Source organism: Phaseolus vulgaris, chromosome 2 (genome assembly GCF_051622355.1).
Source record: "Phaseolus vulgaris cultivar YP4 chromosome 2, ASM5162235v1, whole genome shotgun sequence".
Taxonomy (NCBI): Eukaryota; Viridiplantae; Streptophyta; class Magnoliopsida; order Fabales; family Fabaceae; genus Phaseolus; species Phaseolus vulgaris.
The window spans coordinates 37953251-37971856 of NC_143499.1; the positions used below are offsets into that span (position 1 = coordinate 37953251).

Sequence of the window (18606 nt, forward strand, 5' to 3'; positions counted from 1 at the left end):
TGATGTGGAAGATGGAGTCACTCTTGAAGCACTTGTAGTAGTTCAACCTAAAGCACATGCAGTTCAACCTGAAGCTGTAATTCAACCTGAAGTTGCAACTCCAATTGTGTGGAGCGACCAAGAAGACAGTAGCGACAACCTGTACACCTTCAAGATTGCGAAGTAAATTTTGATGATGAAGTTGATGACAATGGAGATTTGGTTCACTTTGCTTTTCTTGCAGATTCAGAACCCGTGAGACTTGCCGATGCCATTCAATACCCCAAATGGCAAGAGGCTATGAATAAAGAATTGATGGCGATTGAGAAAAACAATATCATGACTCAAATTGGTTTTAATCTAAATATTCCAATTAAGATTTATGTTGACAATATCTTTGCAATTAATGTTGTAGAGAATCCAGTTTTTCATCAAAGAAGTAAACACATTGATATTCGAGACCAAGTTGGGAAAAACATGATCAAATTGGAATACTGCATATCAGAATATCAAATTGCAGATTGATTTTCATTAAGTTAAGAGATATGTTGAGCATGAAGGGAGGATGTTGATTATTAATTATGATTTTATTATTATTAATTATTAATTCTGATTTTATTACCCTTAAACTATTATACCGTTACTATTGCATTAGTCAGTTGTTTATAAGGCAGTTAATATTTCTATTTTATAACTTCGAGTAATTGTAATTTTATTATAGATATATGATTGAAGTAAATCAAATGAATGAGATCAGTTCAGCAGTTTTGCAATTTTGTACAATTACGTTCAATCAGTTGCTACAACTTTTGTCTTATGTTATTTTCTTCAATTAGTTCCTACATTTTTTTCCATATTCTTCTTTTTTTGTTAAACATCATCAACATGATTAATATCAAAATATTATTTGGATAACTAATTAATTAATTTTTTTATTAATGTTAATATGAACTGTTATTTTTATTTAAATTGTTAGGATTATTTTTATTGTTATTGTTGTTATAACAAATTGTTATTTTTCTCTTAATACTAATCAAGGTTTTCTAGATGAATATCAACATTGAGGAACCTTTTTCCAATGGAAGTGAACTAAATCATTTCGATTATCCTCGTCTGTAGTGATTATTCTTTTATCATTAATAGCATGCTATTTTTTTTTCAATAATTTATTAAAATCTTATTTTTAATATTGATTAAAAAACTTTAAGATAATATTAACTAAGATTATTTTTTACTAATTTTTACTGACGAAGTTTTTCGGCCAACATCAATAAAAAAAAGTTGAACATTGACTAGCCTAATTATATTACGAATAATATAAACGGAAAATGATTTTTAGTCAATATCAATATCAATGGAAGAAATCTTAAGAAAATTTAATTAAAAATTAACATCAATCAAAATCAACTAACTTTTTTAATTAATTTTGACATTTTTTTATTATTAAAAATTATTTAATATTGAAATAATTTGTCTATTTAGTAATAATCGAAAGACTTTATTAAATAAATTAATAAATTAAAATGAGATTAATTTAAATTAAATATATTTAAATGTCCCCAAGATTATGAAATTTACTATCTAAATCCAAGGTTAAGCTTTTATGAGCATGAAGGTGTAATTAATGGTTGATGTAATTAAAAATAAGTATATATTTTTTCTTACAAAGAGAAAAAAAGATTATTATTATTGGACCCCAGAAAAAAAATATATGTTATTGAATAAATATTGTGAAAGTTAGATTATTTAATCAGCTCCATACAAATAATGAATTAAAGAAAATTAAAGTAGAGAAGATATAAAATTCCAATCAAATCCTGTTACTTATGAGTGTCATTATGTCCATCAAAACTCAGAATGTAACATTTCAAAGCTACATTCTTAATATGAAAAAAACCATGTTCGTTCAAGACAATAAGGACATAATTACAATCACATGGCAACACAAATGAAAAGCATAATCATTTTATAAATTGGCTTCATCTACTTCTTTTTAACTCTAGCTTTTTTTTTTTTCAGAACAACCTAAAGTAAAGTGGTATTTAAATTGAGAGAATATTACTTATGGGATAATTAGACATAGTTATTACACAGTGATTTTCCCTTTGAAATTAAAAACAATAAGAAAAAATATTTTTTTTAAATAATATAAATAGTACACACATATTAACTTCGGACAATTAGGATTAATTTTCTTTTATTGAAAATAAAAAAGTGATAGAAAGTTAGCATGATTCACATGATGATGATCTTTAACATGAATGATAATTTGGTCTGGTCCCTAATTAAAATGTCTCCCACGTTAGTTTTGCAACCATGCTCTATGGATTATGTTCTTATTCATATCTTATTAATCTGTGGAATATATATATATATATATATATATATAATTGTTTTTGTTGAAGACATGAAACAACAAGTGATAGAGATGTAGAGAGAGAGAAGGAAAAGATGTTCAAAGTTCAAACTTCAAATATGTTTCATGTGACTTTGTTGGTTTGTAAGAGATTCAGAGAGTACGTTGTACTCTGCACAGAATGAAAAGGAGAGGTAATTACTTGGTGATTTTTCTGAGTTGATTTGTTTGAAAACTTTTTGACTCAAAAGTGTTTGAAAAAATAACAGAGATGCACATAATTATGAGACTGGGTCCGAGAGTGCAAATGATTACAATGATTTGGAATCACAAGCACAGGCAAAATTAGTGACAATTATGGAAGCAAATTCCACCATCCTCGCCTAAAGGGAACACACAACACTAATTATTATACCTTGTGTCTTTGTGTGGCTTCAAATTCAAACGAAAAAGAAAAAAAAATAGACACGTAGTTACACATTGATGCATGTTCTAAAAAATGAAAAAGGGTTTAAGTAGGGTTTTGGAGAGCTGGAGTTTGTGCTATTATAAGTCGTTGCATTGTCAACCAGCAACTTCCTTAATCATTCATGGGAAGGTTCAAAGGTTGTTGTCTATTTTATTCTTCAAACTATGTGGCTTTTAGTTCTTGATTTTCAAACCATGCATGAATAGATGATGGTGATAATGTTTATTTTGGTGATAGGGCCATTTCTTACTTTAGAGATTATATTTTAAAACATGTAGAATAATGGCACTTGTAGTTCACATTTAAAAAGAAAATTCCAACTAGAAAGATGGAAAGAGAAAGTGAGAAGTATGAGATTGAATAGTTGAAACAAAAGTGACATCTTTACGACCACTATCCCGGTTATGTGATTTTTTTTTATTAATAAATATACATGACATTGAGGTAAAATTGCAATTTCTTTTCGCAGTGTGAAATTCAACATTCAGCATAACTTAAATATGTTAAAAGAATCTTTGGATATTTATTCCATTCTATTAACAAAATTTTATTTTATGAGAATTTTTTTTTTTAAATTAGTGGGATATTTTGATGTAAACTTCATCTAAAAAACAAGAAGTAAATGTACAAAGTTTAATGTGTATTAATTGTTCAATGTACACACAATATAATGTATGCACCATCTAATGAAATATCAAATGACGCATATGAAAGTTTTAAGGTGTGTCCTAATGTGTGCAGGACAATTGAGAAGATAATGAGAAAAATATTGACCATCATTTTCTCTATTCTCTTGAAATGTATGTTTAGAAAACTATCGACCTGAATAGTTTTTAAAATCACTTTTGAATGCAACAATTGCTTTTTCTGTTTCATAAGCATGTGAAAATCCCAATTGAAAACATGTCTCACCCATATAAAAATTTTATTTAGAAATTTTAGAAATTTACACTTTTCCTTCCAACAAACTTACTCTTTTGCAACCAATATCTCATTCTCTTAAAAATCTCTTAAGCTTACCACTAATGGCTTAGTAGGAAAACCAAAAATCACATGGAGATATTTCTCAACAAAATTTTTCCACCTAGGAAAACAATTGATCTGATTAGATTTGAGTGTGAAAACTTCAATATAGAATACTTAATAGGTGCTAGATACTTCCCTTATGCAAATTTATCTCACCTATGGTACGAGCTTTATGTATGACTTTTGTTCACTACTCAAGAAGTTGAAGGCATCATCATGGATACTATAGAAACCACCGCCCTCATTTTTAGCAAAAACAACATTGTTGAATACACATGGTACTTAGACGAAGGCACTTTGTATGAAAAATATTAGGAGAGGATTGATGGCTCTTATGTAATGACATTGAACTATATAGTTAACCTAAACCAAGGAATGCCCTAACAAGATGAAGCAATAGGTCTTCAATTGTAAAAAATGAAGACAAAATGCAAAATCCTAGGTTTTACTTATACCACATGAAGACTCATTAGAAGATAAACCTTTGAGCATTAATTCTTATACACTAGACTTAGGTATTCGAGTATAAGTTGAATATTCTCTTGTACAACATTCTCTTTTCCATGATTTCAAAAATTCCAAGATAAATTTGTCTCAAGTTGTCAATGTAAGGAAAAGTCTTGATGTCATCTACATGACCATCCTCAAAAGGATGAAGATAAAGATCATCCGCTGAGGGAAAAATTGTGGAGTATTACTACCAAATTAGACAACACTAGCAATGTCATCACCTCTTTGTTCCCAAGGACGAGAAATAGGAAGAACCTTTAAATAAAATAAAACTAGATAAATTTTAAGTTGAATTATCTAATGACTTTTTCATCAATCCTATGTTTATATTCAAACATACACTATCTCGTTCCTCTTAACCTAAATGCCCCACAACTCAAACCTCATCAATCTTGCATCAAACATTTCACCCTAATTGTCTTTTATACACCAAACACACCAACCAATATCAAGATAAATCTACCATTGTCAAACCTTACATAGAACCTCCCCCCATAAACAAAAAGATATTTTTCTCCACACTGCTCTAACATTTCTAGTAAATGACCTCACTAAAAATCACAACCTTTAAACTGTTCTCACCTCAACTTAAATCCTCTACATTTTTCATTGGGGACTGATAAAATCATGTGGAGGTTTTTAAGAAAAAGGACCTCCTCAGTCCTTTATGTTGCTGAGAAAATATTTGTTGCTCATCTTGCATATATTTTCTTGTCTTTATTGTGACACTTATTAAATATCAAAAAATAAGAAGGAAATGCTAGCTTTCTCAAATCTCTTACCTTGTCCTGGAAGAAGTTGTCTCAAAGAAACTTGGTGATAAAAGACTAGATAACTTGGAAAAAAATAAGAAAATAGTAATACTCTAGTCTCTCCTGTAGTTGTGTATGATACAGAAAAAACTTTTGAAAATCTTTCCGTTGTTGATCCAATTTTGATTTGGAAAAGGTAGAAGAATATATATTGTAAAGTAATTATATAGTAACTTCAATCATATATCATTCAATCCTTGTAATTGTCGAGAAGCATGATAAGAGACAAATGAATCAATAAAATGTTACTTTTACAACTTCTAATGAACCTATTGTCTACTAGTAGAACAACCCAAATGACTCCTTGACCCCTGTGATAAGGTTGTCAAATAAAGGATCATAATCTTTAGAGAGTATAATCATTGCTTTGAAGATGTTATTTTACTTAATAAAGTCTTTAGGCACATCCTTAAAAGTCTAGAATCCTTAGCTGCACCAGTGAAGAAAGTATAGTGTGCAAAGACAACTTCAAACCATGAGGATGCAGAATGCAATGATGTTAACAAGTGAACATAGTACACTAAAATAAGGGTATTTCTTTTTATACATTTCAAAACTCATTTTAATATTTTTCTTAAGTGTTTTCAAAATTCTTGAACTAATCTTAGCCATCTAATTAAAAACAAAATAATCTAACAAATGTAAAATTGTCTCCCCTGGTGGAAAAATGTGTCAATGTCTCCTGCCCTAGTCACGATTACCAAACATGTATATTCAATTCATGGAAAATTCATTAAAAAAAATACAAGATTATCATAACAATTGTACATAGTTATTTGTATTTATACAACTTTTAAGAGAAAAAAAAAACATTACAAAGAGGAGCATTTAAGAACGACCCGTTTAACTTCTGAGGAGAATTTCGAACTTTATAGTTCTCTAGGGTGAGAAATTTTTTGAAAAAAAGAGTTAATGTTGATATGAAATGGTTTAAGTTTATGATATATTTTATTTTAAATAATAGAAAATAACTTTTTTTACTTTACAAATGCATTTAGGTTCTCTCTTGTTCACCATAAACAGGGGAATATTGTTTAATAAATCTTACCCATTTATATTATGTTTATTATTAAATCCGGTGATTAAAATAATAAAACTAACTGAAAATATAAAGGCCTTTAGTGGGATACTTGGTTGATTTTATTCCAACAATGTATATTAAATAAAAAAACAATAATTAGTTAAAATTTCTTTAAAAAACTTATCATACTTATTGTGAACACGAGAGAGAGGATCCAGATCCCTAATAAAATGTTTTTCCTTTAGAGAGAATATCCAAATTCTTTAACACGCTACAAATCATATTATAATGAGCAAACCTTTAAAAGCTAAAACTTTTAATAATTAAAATTTAATACTTTCAAAGTGTTTGGTTATCTTAAGTAGACATAAAACAAGTTTAACACTTCAAGTTTAGTCTTAATTTAACAATGAGTTAAAATTAAAGCTTTCATTCACTTTTAGTAAATAATACAAAATCGGCCCATAATGGATTAGTTTTGTTACCTCATGGGTTGTTGATTTTACACCTTCGTAATCCTTACACTTTTCAATAAATAATATCTAAAATCTATTAAAAAGTTTACTAATGATATTTTGGAAGCATCTCAAAAATAAGAATTTTGGAATGCATTATAAAATGTGCAGTCCGAAATTTATTATTGTAGATTATTCGTTACAGAACACTCCATAATAAAGTTTATCTTTAGAACAATTTAAAATCTATTTTAAAATGTTGAGTTAAAAATTAAAACATTTTAAAAAGCTTTAATTTTAGTTTTCAAAAACACTGTGTGAAGCATCTTTGAGGGTCCTGGATTAGGCCTAGATATTCTGACCATTTACCAATGATGAAGACATAGATAAACAGGAGACCACTCAAGAAATTCAATAATAAATCATTACTAGTTACCTTATTCATTGAATTTTTTTTACTTAACTTTACATTTATCTTATTTTTTATAATTTTTATAATTTTTTCTTGTTAATTTTATTTTTATTTTTTTTACCTCAGGAGAGCTGTTGCAACCAATATGCATTTCTTATCCATTAATGTGATTAGTGGTTTTATCTGTGTTTCTTATACTCTTGGTTTTTTATCATTCTAATTACTTTGTACCCAATATTTCTGATATTTTATACTTTTATGGTTGATTTTAACATTGGTTAACCATTTCTGTATGAATGTGTGGTTGAACATTATGGGTTGTTCTGGATCATTATATTTTGTTTTGATCAGTAGATAACGGACACTATATTATAAGATATAAAGTGGAGCAAAACTCAATATGTGGTGAAGTAGTGATACACGTGGTTTGCATGGAACACAGGGAAGGGATGAAGACTAAGTTCCTATTAGTCCAAAATCTATCCACGAGAGTTTGAGATTTGTTCAATAGATTTCATTGGTCCACTTGGCCTCCTATGAGAGCTCCCTCGGATTTTCTCCCACGTCACATATAAGATCACTTAGTATATGCATTGAACAAAACTTCAAACCAGACTCAGTTTCCAACAGCAGGCTATAGTAAGGTGAAAGAGATATGGCAGTTGCAACATCTGGTGCTGTGTTGAACAGGTTTGGATCTAACTTCTTATGTGGAGGAAAGAGGAGTCAGGCACTGCTTGCTGCTGGCATTGGAGCCAAAGTTGGTGCTGCTGTTAATCCTAAAAGACTTATTGTGGCAGTTGCTGCTGCTCCAAAGAAGTCATGGATTCCTTCTGTAAAAGGTGGTGGGAATTTCATTGACCCGGAATGGCTTGATGGCTCGTAAGTCCACCCGTGTCACTGCTCAATTTCTCTTTTCTTTCTTATGTTCTCTGTTGGAAAGACACATGCTGACACTCATTCTAGCATCTCTTTTTAATAATTGATTGAAATTTATGAAAAATCAAAATATTTGATAAGTTTGCAAATCAAGAAAAAGACTGATTAAATGAAAAGTTGAAAGAGTTAACCAAAGAAGATTCAAGTATGACTGGTTAATCTTGCATTGCTCTTAAGGTTTTAACCAAAAAAGTGGTGTTCAATTTGCTTTGTTAACCCTTCTAATTCTAAGTATTCCTCAAACTCTCAAATAGTCTCTTTAGTGTTAAGAGTTTGGCGGATTCATTTCCTGTTCAATGTCGCAATTGCAGGCTACCAGGTGACTATGGTTTTGACCCTCTAGGACTAGGAAAAGACCCAGCATTCCTGAAATGGTATAGAGAAGCTGAACTCATTCATGGGAGGTGGGCGATGGCTGCAGTTGTAGGCATCTTTATTGGACAGGCCTGGAGTGGAGTTCCATGGTTTGAGGCTGGAGCTGATCCGAATGCAATTGCTCCTTTCTCCTTTGGTTCTCTTTTGGGTACCCAGTTGCTTCTAATGGGATGGGTTGAGAGCAAGAGATGGGTGGACTTCTTCAACCCAGATTCTCAGTCAGTGGAATGGGCTACCCCATGGTCAAGAACCGCTGAGAACTTTAGCAACTCTACTGGAGATCAAGGCTACCCTGGTGGCAAATTCTTTGACCCTTTGGGATTTGCTGGTACAATCAACGATGGTGTTTACATTCCGGATGCAGACAAGCTAGAGAGACTGAAATTGGCTGAGATAAAGCATGCTAGGATTGCTATGTTGGCCATGCTGATTTTCTACTTTGAGGCTGGACAGGGCAAGACACCCCTAGGTGCTCTTGGCTTGTAAACAAAATAATGTACACTAGGGAGACAACTTGAATCATTGTCCTATAGACCCAAATTTCTCCCTTGAGAAGTTTCAAACTCTATGCTCTAATCTTGGATGCTTTCACCATGTATCTGTGTAATAAATATTATAATATCGGCACTGAAAGGGACAAGGATAGTTGAAAATTGCGAGTTGGGTTTACTTGTCGTTTCACACAGTAATTATCTTTATACTTGGCATGAAATTTGTGTTTGAGAAGTACATGAGGTCGAATGACTCAAATGGTGATCATGTTCATAAAAAAAAAAAAAATCTAGGCTTAAACTACCTGAAACAAGAAAGAAGTACAGCAGAATCAACTATTTCTTTTGGAGGGGTTTGTCTTAGTTATTCACTCCCAGTGGCCATCAAAAACTCTCCCTCGCACACAACTTCACCTCCAACATATGCTTTCCCTTCCATCTTTGCTATTCCAAATCGCTTTTGCAGTTTTGTTAGTGTCATTCTCATAACTAACGTGTCTCCTGCAATCACTGGCTTCCTGAATCGCACTTTGTCTATTCCAGCAAAGAAGAAATTCTGACGAGAACCTCCAACTTCAGGCTGCAACATAACCAAGCCACCTACTTGGGCCATTGCCTGCATCAAGGATAATTCAACATAACCTTTAGAATATAACAGACACCTGTTGCCAATCTCAACAAAAAATCTCTTTCATGAGTTGGATTGGATCTTATGCAGCAGGAAATTAATATAAATGAGCCATGAAGTCTAATGGAGGTGCAACATTAGCTCTAGAGACCAAACAGATATCCATGCTTTTCTTGCATTAAAACTGGTACAAGACAAACCATACCTAAGCTAGACACTAGACCCATGTGCCCCACTTAGTACATGTCTATAAAATGAAATACAAGCCATAAATGAAATTGAGTTGATAGGAAACTTGAGGCCACAAGCAAGAAGGACGACTATATTCATAAAGGAGTTTTAACCACACACTCCAACTTTTTTTTTTTCTAATGCATTTTATTGGTAGTTAAAATTGATTGAAACTTTCAAAATTATATTTAACTCATTAAATAAGTGAGACTCAATTTTTTTGTGATTTTCAACATGTTCCGGTGGAAAACAAATAATGCTAACATTTCTATTCACATTGTATTCAGTTTCCATATTCAAATTTTGCATTTGGGTGGCAGGGTTCAGGATACATCACTCCAAACTTAACTAGTAACATCAATGTTCATTTTATGATATTCCGTCCTCCCGGCTACCTGTGCATTTCTTCAAACGTCCAGGAATGTCAAAGAAGAATCCATATTGCAAAAAATGACAAATCTCTCGTTATCTCTTCAAGGAAAATGCTACTTTGACAAATCAATATTGAAAGAATACCGATTAACAATTGTGATTTGGCTAATAGAATTCTAAAATTGTTCTATTTAAGAAAAAAAATTATTTCTCTTCATATTTGTAATCTGGTAAAGGTTGTTAAGATATCATCACCCTTTCTCCAAAATTTCAAATAAGAAATCAACCCCATCAAATGTAAGAGATCTTTACAGAGAACCAAACTGATCTAGATTGAGTCCTTAAAGTTTCGAATGAACTACAGCTGGAAGGTGTTATTCAAATTAAGCAATGGAGACATAACTAGACGAAAGTACCATGAGAGGTTTGGCTCTGAAATCTGCATAGTGTTTACCTCAACCATAAGAACACCAGGCATGATTGGTCTTTCTGGAAAATGTCCAGGAAAAAAGTTATCATTTATTGTTACATTCTTTATGGCCACTGCAGAAACTCCAGGATTGTATTCAATCACTCTATCCACTAGAAGAAATGGAAACCTGAATGAAACCCCCACCAGAAACAACAAAGAAAATATATTTAGAAAATAAACCAAACACCAAAGGCACAGTCAAGGGATGCACCCATCCATAACTCAGAAAACCCAACACTTACCGGTGTGGCAGAATTGCGAGAATCTTGTTGATGTCCAACGATGTTGGAAATGCGGGGTACCCTACAGCAACAGCAAAATCCAAAAAACAAGCGTGTAAGAAAATTGAAAGTGAAAGAATCCAAGTGTCATAAGAAAAAACCAAAACTGCGTACTAAATTCAATTGGGGTGTCTTGTTTTGGTGCATTTGCAGCATCCAGAGAACAAAACGTTGTAAAGCGTGTTGTTGTGATGGTTTTCCTCAACTGGGTAGCCAGAGGCTGCGATCTGGAGCTGAAAAATCTGAAAGATGAGAATTTGGATTGATGGGAATGAGATGGTGGGAAATAGGGAGAGATGAAAGTGTTGGAGAGAGCACAGAATGTCATTGTTTGAGCTTGGCTCTGAACTGTTAATGATGTATTGGTTATTACGTAAGATGTTGAATGAGAGAAAGTAAGAAACAATGCTACAAATGCAATCGCTAATGGCGGTTTTTCGTGGTTGGACGTTGTTTGTTCAACAATAATTATGTAAAAACTAAATGCTCCTTGTTTGTCACCCGCATTATTGAGAAGAATGAAAGTTTTTTTACATAAATAAAAATATATGACTGAGTCTTATTAGATAATTTAATTAGAATTTCTATTATAATTACTAGACAAATTATCAAATCATATGTTGCTTATTATAAAAAGGTAGCTAATTGAAACTCTATATGATAGAACTCAGAATACTATTTTGTATTTTAGATTCTAAAAAAAATCTAAGGATTATATAATTTGGAAAAGAAAAAAAACCTTGTAACTTTTGTTGAAAATAATTTTGAAATTAAAAGATTTATGAAAGTGCACGAAGAAAGTATAGAGATGTTGGAAGAAATTTCCTTTTCCAACATGTGCCAGAAATAGAAGCTCTCCTTGATAAAATTGAATTATGCTTAGATGGAGCTATGGTTACTCCACTATTCTAGATAAGAGTATAGGCAACCCCTACCTAAAACATCCAAGGTGGTTAAGGATCAATATACCCTATACCAGTGTGTATTAGATGATCATTCCTTTAGCATATTATAGGGTATATATGGACGAATCCCTAACCTTCTCTTCACGGTTATGATTTTGTCTTAATTGTAATCAATGTTGATTATTTGAGATCCTGTGACTCGTGCTATATTACACTCGATCCCAAGGTCGGCGGCTGATCCTAAATCACCCCTAATCGGGCCAGACCCATGACCTTACATGCCCCACAGCTTCAGACGTATGCTATTGAGGCTTAAGTGAGGTGTGGGTCCGAGGATGACTTATTAATTGCCAAGATCGAGCCATACCCATATCCTTAGATGTCCCCAACTTCAGGCGTATGCTACTGAGGATTAAGTGAGGTGTGGGTCCAAGGATGACTTATTAACTGCCAAGATCGGGTCACACCCATATCCTTACACTTTCCATCTTGAACAAGTACTTCTTTATATTTAAACAAATACCTTTTGTGCTCGCCTGTGACAACATAATTTTCAAATGATCAAGCATCTTCGGCTTGACACCATGGAGGGTGAACACCAACCCATGGTTTTTGCTTGGACCGAGCATCTTTGGCTCGGCACCATGGAGGGTGAACATCAGTTCATGGTTTTTATTGGACCGACCATCTCCGACTCAACACCATGGACGGTGAACACCAACCCATGACTTTTGCTTGGATCAAAACTCCAGTCGGCACCATGAAGGGTGAACATCCTTCCATGGTTTTTTTATTGGACCGAGGCTCCGCTCGACACCAAGAAGGGTGAACATCAATCCATGATTTTTAATGGACCGAGGTTCCGCTCGACACCATGGAGGGTAAGAACCCTTCCATGGTTTTGTCTTCATATGAAATACACCAAAGTCGCTCCCCTACAAATTGCAAACTTGTACACCATATAAATATATATTGAACAAACAATTTTTCAATCAAATAAATTTCACAACAAATCAAATTGTACCAAATACAAATTAGCATAAATTTTAAATATTTAATTAGTTGTAATAAAAATGCAGATTAATTCCATGTTCTTGGTACATGCCTTCTATCCAATAATTTAAAGACAACTAGGAAGGTTCTCCAACAAAATAGTCATGGTAAGAGAAAAATATTCAAAAGCATAAATATTCTATAATTTTGGTGACCCAAGTTGAGTCAATTCAGCCTTGACTCAGCCCAAACCCACGTCGAGTCAAGTCGGCCTAAGCCTAGGTTGAGTTGAGTCAGACTAGGTCGAGTCTAGTCAGGGTTAGTCAGGGCTCAAGTCTAGCTTTGATCCAGGTTGAGCCCTGTCAACCCCAGGCCTAGGTAAAGTTAAGTTAGCCTAGACCCGGGTCAACCGATTCAACCTCACTTAAATCAAGCTTACTGGCCTCGAACCCAATTTGAGATGAGTCAATCGAGCCTAAGCTAAATTGAACCAATCCATGCCTATGTTGAGCATAGGCGACTCGATCAGGCTTAGGTCGACCCTGCTCGAGTCGAGTCTAGTTGACCCGACCTAGGTCAAGTCGAGTGAGCCTACGCCCAAGTTGAGTTGAGTCGATCCGGTCCAGGTCAAGCTTTGTTGACCCATACCTAGGTCAAGATCTGTTGGCCCGTTCTCAGGTCGAGTCAAATAGGTGATGAATACATTTCTACTCACATTTAGAGCGTTTAACATTGGATTTTTTATAATATAATCGAGAATAAATTCACCATTTTAAATAAGATTTACCTAATCATGATTCATTAGACCTTAATTGATATTATTATCTAAATATGGATTTTAAGCATATTCTCTCACTTTTCTTGTTCATGATTATTTGCATAAATTATGTGCCTTCATGATGAAATTTCAAATGAAGAAACAAATTCCAAATTCAATTAAATCCTCTCCAAAGATATTTTTCAAATTTTCAACAAAGATAATCCTCTTCCCGAGTTCCCCACCGCCAAGTTTAGTCGGTTTGGCCGAAACCTAAGTCGAGTTGAGTTGGCTCGGACCCAGGTCATGTTGAGTTGGCCTAGGAGTAGGTTAAGTTGATTCGTCCTGAAACAAGGTTAGGTAGATTTAACTCAAGTCCAAGTAGAGTTGATTTGGCCCGGACCCAAGTTGAGTCGAGCCAGCCCCACCTAGTATAACTTGAGTCAGAGTTAGTCTGAACCCAAGTCCATCTCGGTTCCGGCTTGAGTGGAGTCGGTGCAAGCCTAAATTGACTTGAGTCAACCTAGGCCCAAGTCAAGCCTAGTCGTCCTGTGCCTGACTCATGTCGAATCTAATCGAAGTTTGCTCAGGCTCAAGTCCAACCCAAACCCTTGTTGAGTTGAGTCGACCAAGTCGAGTTGGACTTTTGTTGGCCTGCGACATCAAGTATGCATCGGGTCGGGGCCATGTCAATTTTAGTTTGTCTAATCCCATGTCTGATTGAGCCGAGTCGACATGTACCCACATTAACCCGACAAACAGGTTAAGGTTGAGTCAGGCTTAAGTGAAACTAAGATGGATTAGTAGTTCATGCCAAGTTGAGTTGGTCGAGACATCGAATCCTCATCTGGTTGGGGTCATGCCAAGCGGAGTTGGGTCGATTCCTTTTCAGGTCGAGTTGAGTAAGCATGTTCTCAGGTTAAGCCGAGTCGGCTTGTTCCAGGTTGAGTTGAGTCGACCTATTCCTAGGTTGAACCGAGTTGTGTTTGGCCCAAGTCGGGTTGATTTTGATTGAGATTATGTTAGATTGGGCCAAATCGAGTCAAGTCCAACTGGTCCAAGTTTAGTTAGGCTTTGATGGGATCAAGAAAGATCGGGTCAAGCCAAGTTGAGTCCATGTTTAGTCTATACAAAATGACCTACATCGAGTTAAACTATGTCAAGTTAAGTTAGATTAATCTTAAGTCAAGTCAATTAGGTCTATCTCATAATTTAATTGACAAAGTGAATTTAATTTAATTTAAATTAAATTAAAAAAGTAAAATCAATTTGATCAAATTAAAGTGAATTTATATTTTAGATTCACTATTTTATTTGATCTGAATTTGATTACACTAAATTTTAAAAAATCCAAACCCAAACTTTTTCAGAACCTCATCCAATCCATTAATTACACGTATCCCAAACTTTTCTAGAACCTCCAATAAAAATCCAGAAATCATGAGTTACATTCCAAGAAAGAAGGACTATGACTAGGACCTCAACATCCCAAATTCCTTCAATTAGAATTTTTCAAATTTTTAAAGTTCTGACTATTTTTAAGTTCATAAAAATTACATAAAATAGACAAAGTATTTTAGATTATTTACTATGGTGTTTAATGTTCTTAAAAAGTTATTTTGACACACTTTCCAATTTTTAGATTATTTTTTAGAGCTTTTATCATTCATTGTGAGACATGATATGTTTTGCTAATATGATATGCTACTGTTATGGTGTTTCACTTGGTGTTATCATTGTACATCTAGGACTAGTACATTGCATCCATTCAATTCTGAACCAGAAAGAACATTTTAAAAACTATCATACTACTACTATTGACTTAGGTAGTGTAGTTAGTGATATTGAAATTACTGATTATGTTAGTATTATTATTCCGGTTGTTAAATATAGTTTTGGTTTTGGTTTTCATTACATGGCTAATCATGAGAGAAAGGAACTAGATCATGAGAGGAAGGTGAGACAAATTATGAACTTAAATCTGCACTAATTCATTTGTTGTTTAGGTATTATGAACTTGGTGAAGATCCACACAAGCATCTTATGAAGTTTCATGTGGTTAGAATGATGTTTTTGCAGTTTGTTGTGACTTAAAAAGAGAAAATATATATTGAAATTGGAAAAGTTGGTTGAGGAAAATGTAAAATGGGAGAAATGAGTAAAAGAGTTGAGAGATTTGAAGGAAATGTGTGGTGTGGAGGAATTGATAGAAGAAGGATGAAAGAGGAAAAGGGGAGTTAAGAAGAAGAGTAATTTGAGCGGAGTGGGTATTAAATAAAGGGATGCAGTAGTTTTGTAGAGAGAGAAGCAAAAGAGCGAGTGTGAGGGTGAGTGAGAGGAGCATGGAGTTTCACCGCAGCGATTCATCGTCGCCATCTTCGTCCATGCCAACACCCAACGCCGCAGATCCCAAGAAACCAGCAACAGACCCAATGCATTCGTGGTGGGAGTCGGTGTCCAAGGCACGCTCCCGCATCCACGCCCTCGCCGCCATCCTACCCTCCTCCTCCCACGACCCCCTCTCCTCTCTCGCCGACTCCGACCGCCCCGCCCTCTCCCTCCTCTCCTCCCCCACCGCCTACGCCGCCGTCTCAGCCTCCCTCTCCGGCTCCCACTCTGACCCCCTCTGCCACTGGCTCTACGACACCTTCCTCTCCACCGACCCCCACCTCCGCCTCGTCGTCCTCTCCTTCGTCCCTCTCCTTGCCGGTCTCTACCTCTCCCGCATCCACTCCCCTGAGCCCCCTTCGCTCGCCGGCTTCGAGGCCGTCCTCCTTGCCCTCTACGCCGCCGAGACCAGATCCCGCAACGGTAAACCCCTCCTCGTAACAATCCCCGACCTCTCCCAACCCTCCATCTACCACGCCCCTCTCCGAAAACCCCAATCCCTCTCCCCTCCCTCTGTCGGCCTCATCTCCCCTCCATTAGAACCCCAACTCGGCGTCAAATCCACCAAACGCCCCGCCATCGTCGGCGTCGCCCTCCACTCCTTCTTCTCCCAGATCTCCCACATGCCCGCCTGGTCCAAGCTCGACTTCTGCCAATTCGCCGCCGCCTGGGCCGGCGCCGCCCCGTGCCCCTGCCGCAATCAATTCGACGACGCCCCGATTCCCGATCATACCCAGATTCACGACGCCAAAGGCGATAGAATCCCTCTCCCCTGGGAGATTCTCCAACCCGCGCTCAGAATCCTGGGACACTGCCTCTTGGGGCCGCTGAACTCTCCGGACGTGAAGGACGCGGCCTCCTTCGCGGTTCGCTGCTTGTACGCTCGTGCCTCGCACGATTTGGTGCCGCAGGCAATTCTCGCCACCAGGAGTCTCATTCAGCTCGATGTGAGGACCACAGAGGCTGCCAAGGCTAATGCTGGCTCCAACTCCAATGCCAACACACCCACCAAGGTTAAGAAGCCGGAGATTCTCTTGGTTTCCAAGTGATGATGATGATGAGAAGGAGAATGATAAGCGTTGCTGCTCTGTACTATTACTGTAGGTCTTCATACTGTAAGAAGAATTCGTGTTTGTATAATAGAAACTTCATAGATGCATTGCCAACTCTTTTTTATTTTTATTTTGTTTTCTTTTTGCTTCTTCTAGGTTATACAAATATGTTAATTTATTTATTTTTCCTACCGAGTGATTAGGTCGCTGTATTGACTTTCTTTCTTGATGGAATTATGCTCTGCGCGTGTGTGTGGCCTTGTCTGGTTATAATCTTGCAATTTCAATGTGATGTGTGTGGTGCTTCTGCCTTGGGCTTATTGTTGTACTCTTGAAGATTGAGGAAATTGAATGGGGTCTTATAAATGTGTTGTGTGATTTTCCTGCGCTTGGTTCCTCTGAATATTATTATGGTCTGTGCTCAGTAATAGAGTAGGCAATCTCAATTTTCTGATGTCCCTGCTTCCTGGTTGGTTACTACTTTGTATAGTCAAATATACCTCTCTAATTTCTGATATCATCTGGATATCACACATAGATATTGTATTACGAAAAAAACATAGTACCACCTATGATTTTCTGCTCAAACAGGTTGTGGAGAATAACTTCTAGAGTCTTTTTATTCTTGTCATTGGGATATAGTTACATTTGACAGTATGAATGAATCTATTGTAGTACTCATTAGATGAAATGAAAGAGAAACAATTTTGTAGAATGATACTCCCTAGGATAATTTGAACTCCATACTGCTGGCGATTGTAGATTTAGAAGTGCCAAAGTTTAAGTTTGTGCTGGAACTAGAAACTTCATTTGGTCAATTCTGCTACCCTTGTTATATTTGAACTGATGAACTCTTGTCTTCAGTTTTGCAGTGTGGTTTGGCTTATATACCCTGTTACAAAAATGTTTTTCATTCTTTTTGTCTATAATTGAAGGGGACTTTGGAGTTTTCTCCTTGTTATCAGATACTGTTTCGATGCTTAGGTAATACAATATAGTGTTATATACCTATCCTTACTTTATACAGTCTTTTGGTTAGTCATGCATGCAGTTATTGAGCATGTGCAAGTAAATTTCAAAAGCTAGTTGTATATTAGAAATGGATTAGGCCTAGCTTTATCCCAAAAGCTAGTTTAAGAAGGGTAAGATTATGCAAGTCTTGTTATAAGGACTACTTTGGCCATATTCTTGGCATGTGCAGGATATTAGCAAATACACCCCCACACCTCTCTCTTGCCCAATATTGATAATCGGAAATGTAAAGTTTGTGAAAATAACTAGCCGCACTACCTCATGTAAAGTTTGCAAATACCCACTCCAATCAAATTACCCATCTTCTTAACTTCCCTTTTCCTCTTCATTCTTCTTCTATCAAATAATTCTTCCTTAACTAGTGCATGCTGTGCACCAAATATGTAAAATATCCTTATCCTCTTAATTTACTTTTATTTTTCTAATCCCAACATTCCCTCATTGCAATCTAGTAACAGCTTCACTGGAATTGAATTCAAAATTTCTTATGAAATAAATAGAACAATCATTTACTTATTTTTAAACAAAATTGCTACTAATATGTGTTAGAATCAAGATTAAGGATCCAACAATAAATCTGGAATATATTCACATCATCTGTTATATGTACAAGTAATGCGAAATTTGAAAATGGAAATATAATCGGTAGC

At 35.2% G+C, this 18606-nt stretch overlaps 3 protein-coding genes across 3 annotated transcripts; 2 read left to right on the forward strand and 1 right to left on the reverse strand.

The window, feature by feature from the left end:
- Positions 1-7442: 7442 nt before the first annotated feature.
- Positions 7443-9007, forward strand: LOC137811842 (chlorophyll a-b binding protein CP24 10A, chloroplastic). The gene is made up of 2 exons (XM_068613697.1): positions 7443-7922; positions 8291-9007. The coding sequence occupies exons 1-2, from the start codon at positions 7696-7698 to the stop codon at positions 8838-8840; spliced, it is 777 nt and encodes a 258-aa protein (XP_068469798.1). The 5' UTR covers positions 7443-7695; the 3' UTR covers positions 8841-9007.
- LOC137811843 (uncharacterized) lies at positions 8930-11298 on the reverse strand. Its single transcript, XM_068613698.2, has 4 exons — positions 10944-11298; positions 10791-10851; positions 10531-10675; positions 8930-9461 (listed from the first exon to the last, which is right to left on the reverse strand). Exons 1-4 carry the CDS (start codon positions 11155-11157, stop codon positions 9210-9212), a joined length of 672 nt encoding a protein of 223 aa, XP_068469799.1. The 5' UTR covers positions 11158-11298; the 3' UTR covers positions 8930-9209.
- Positions 11299-14943: 3645 nt separating this feature from the next.
- Positions 14944-17244, forward strand: LOC137811834 (hyccin). The gene has a single exon (XM_068613690.2). The coding sequence runs from the start codon at positions 15827-15829 to the stop codon at positions 16919-16921; it is 1095 nt and encodes a 364-aa protein (XP_068469791.1). The 5' UTR covers positions 14944-15826; the 3' UTR covers positions 16922-17244.
- Positions 17245-18606: the final 1362 nt, after the last annotated feature.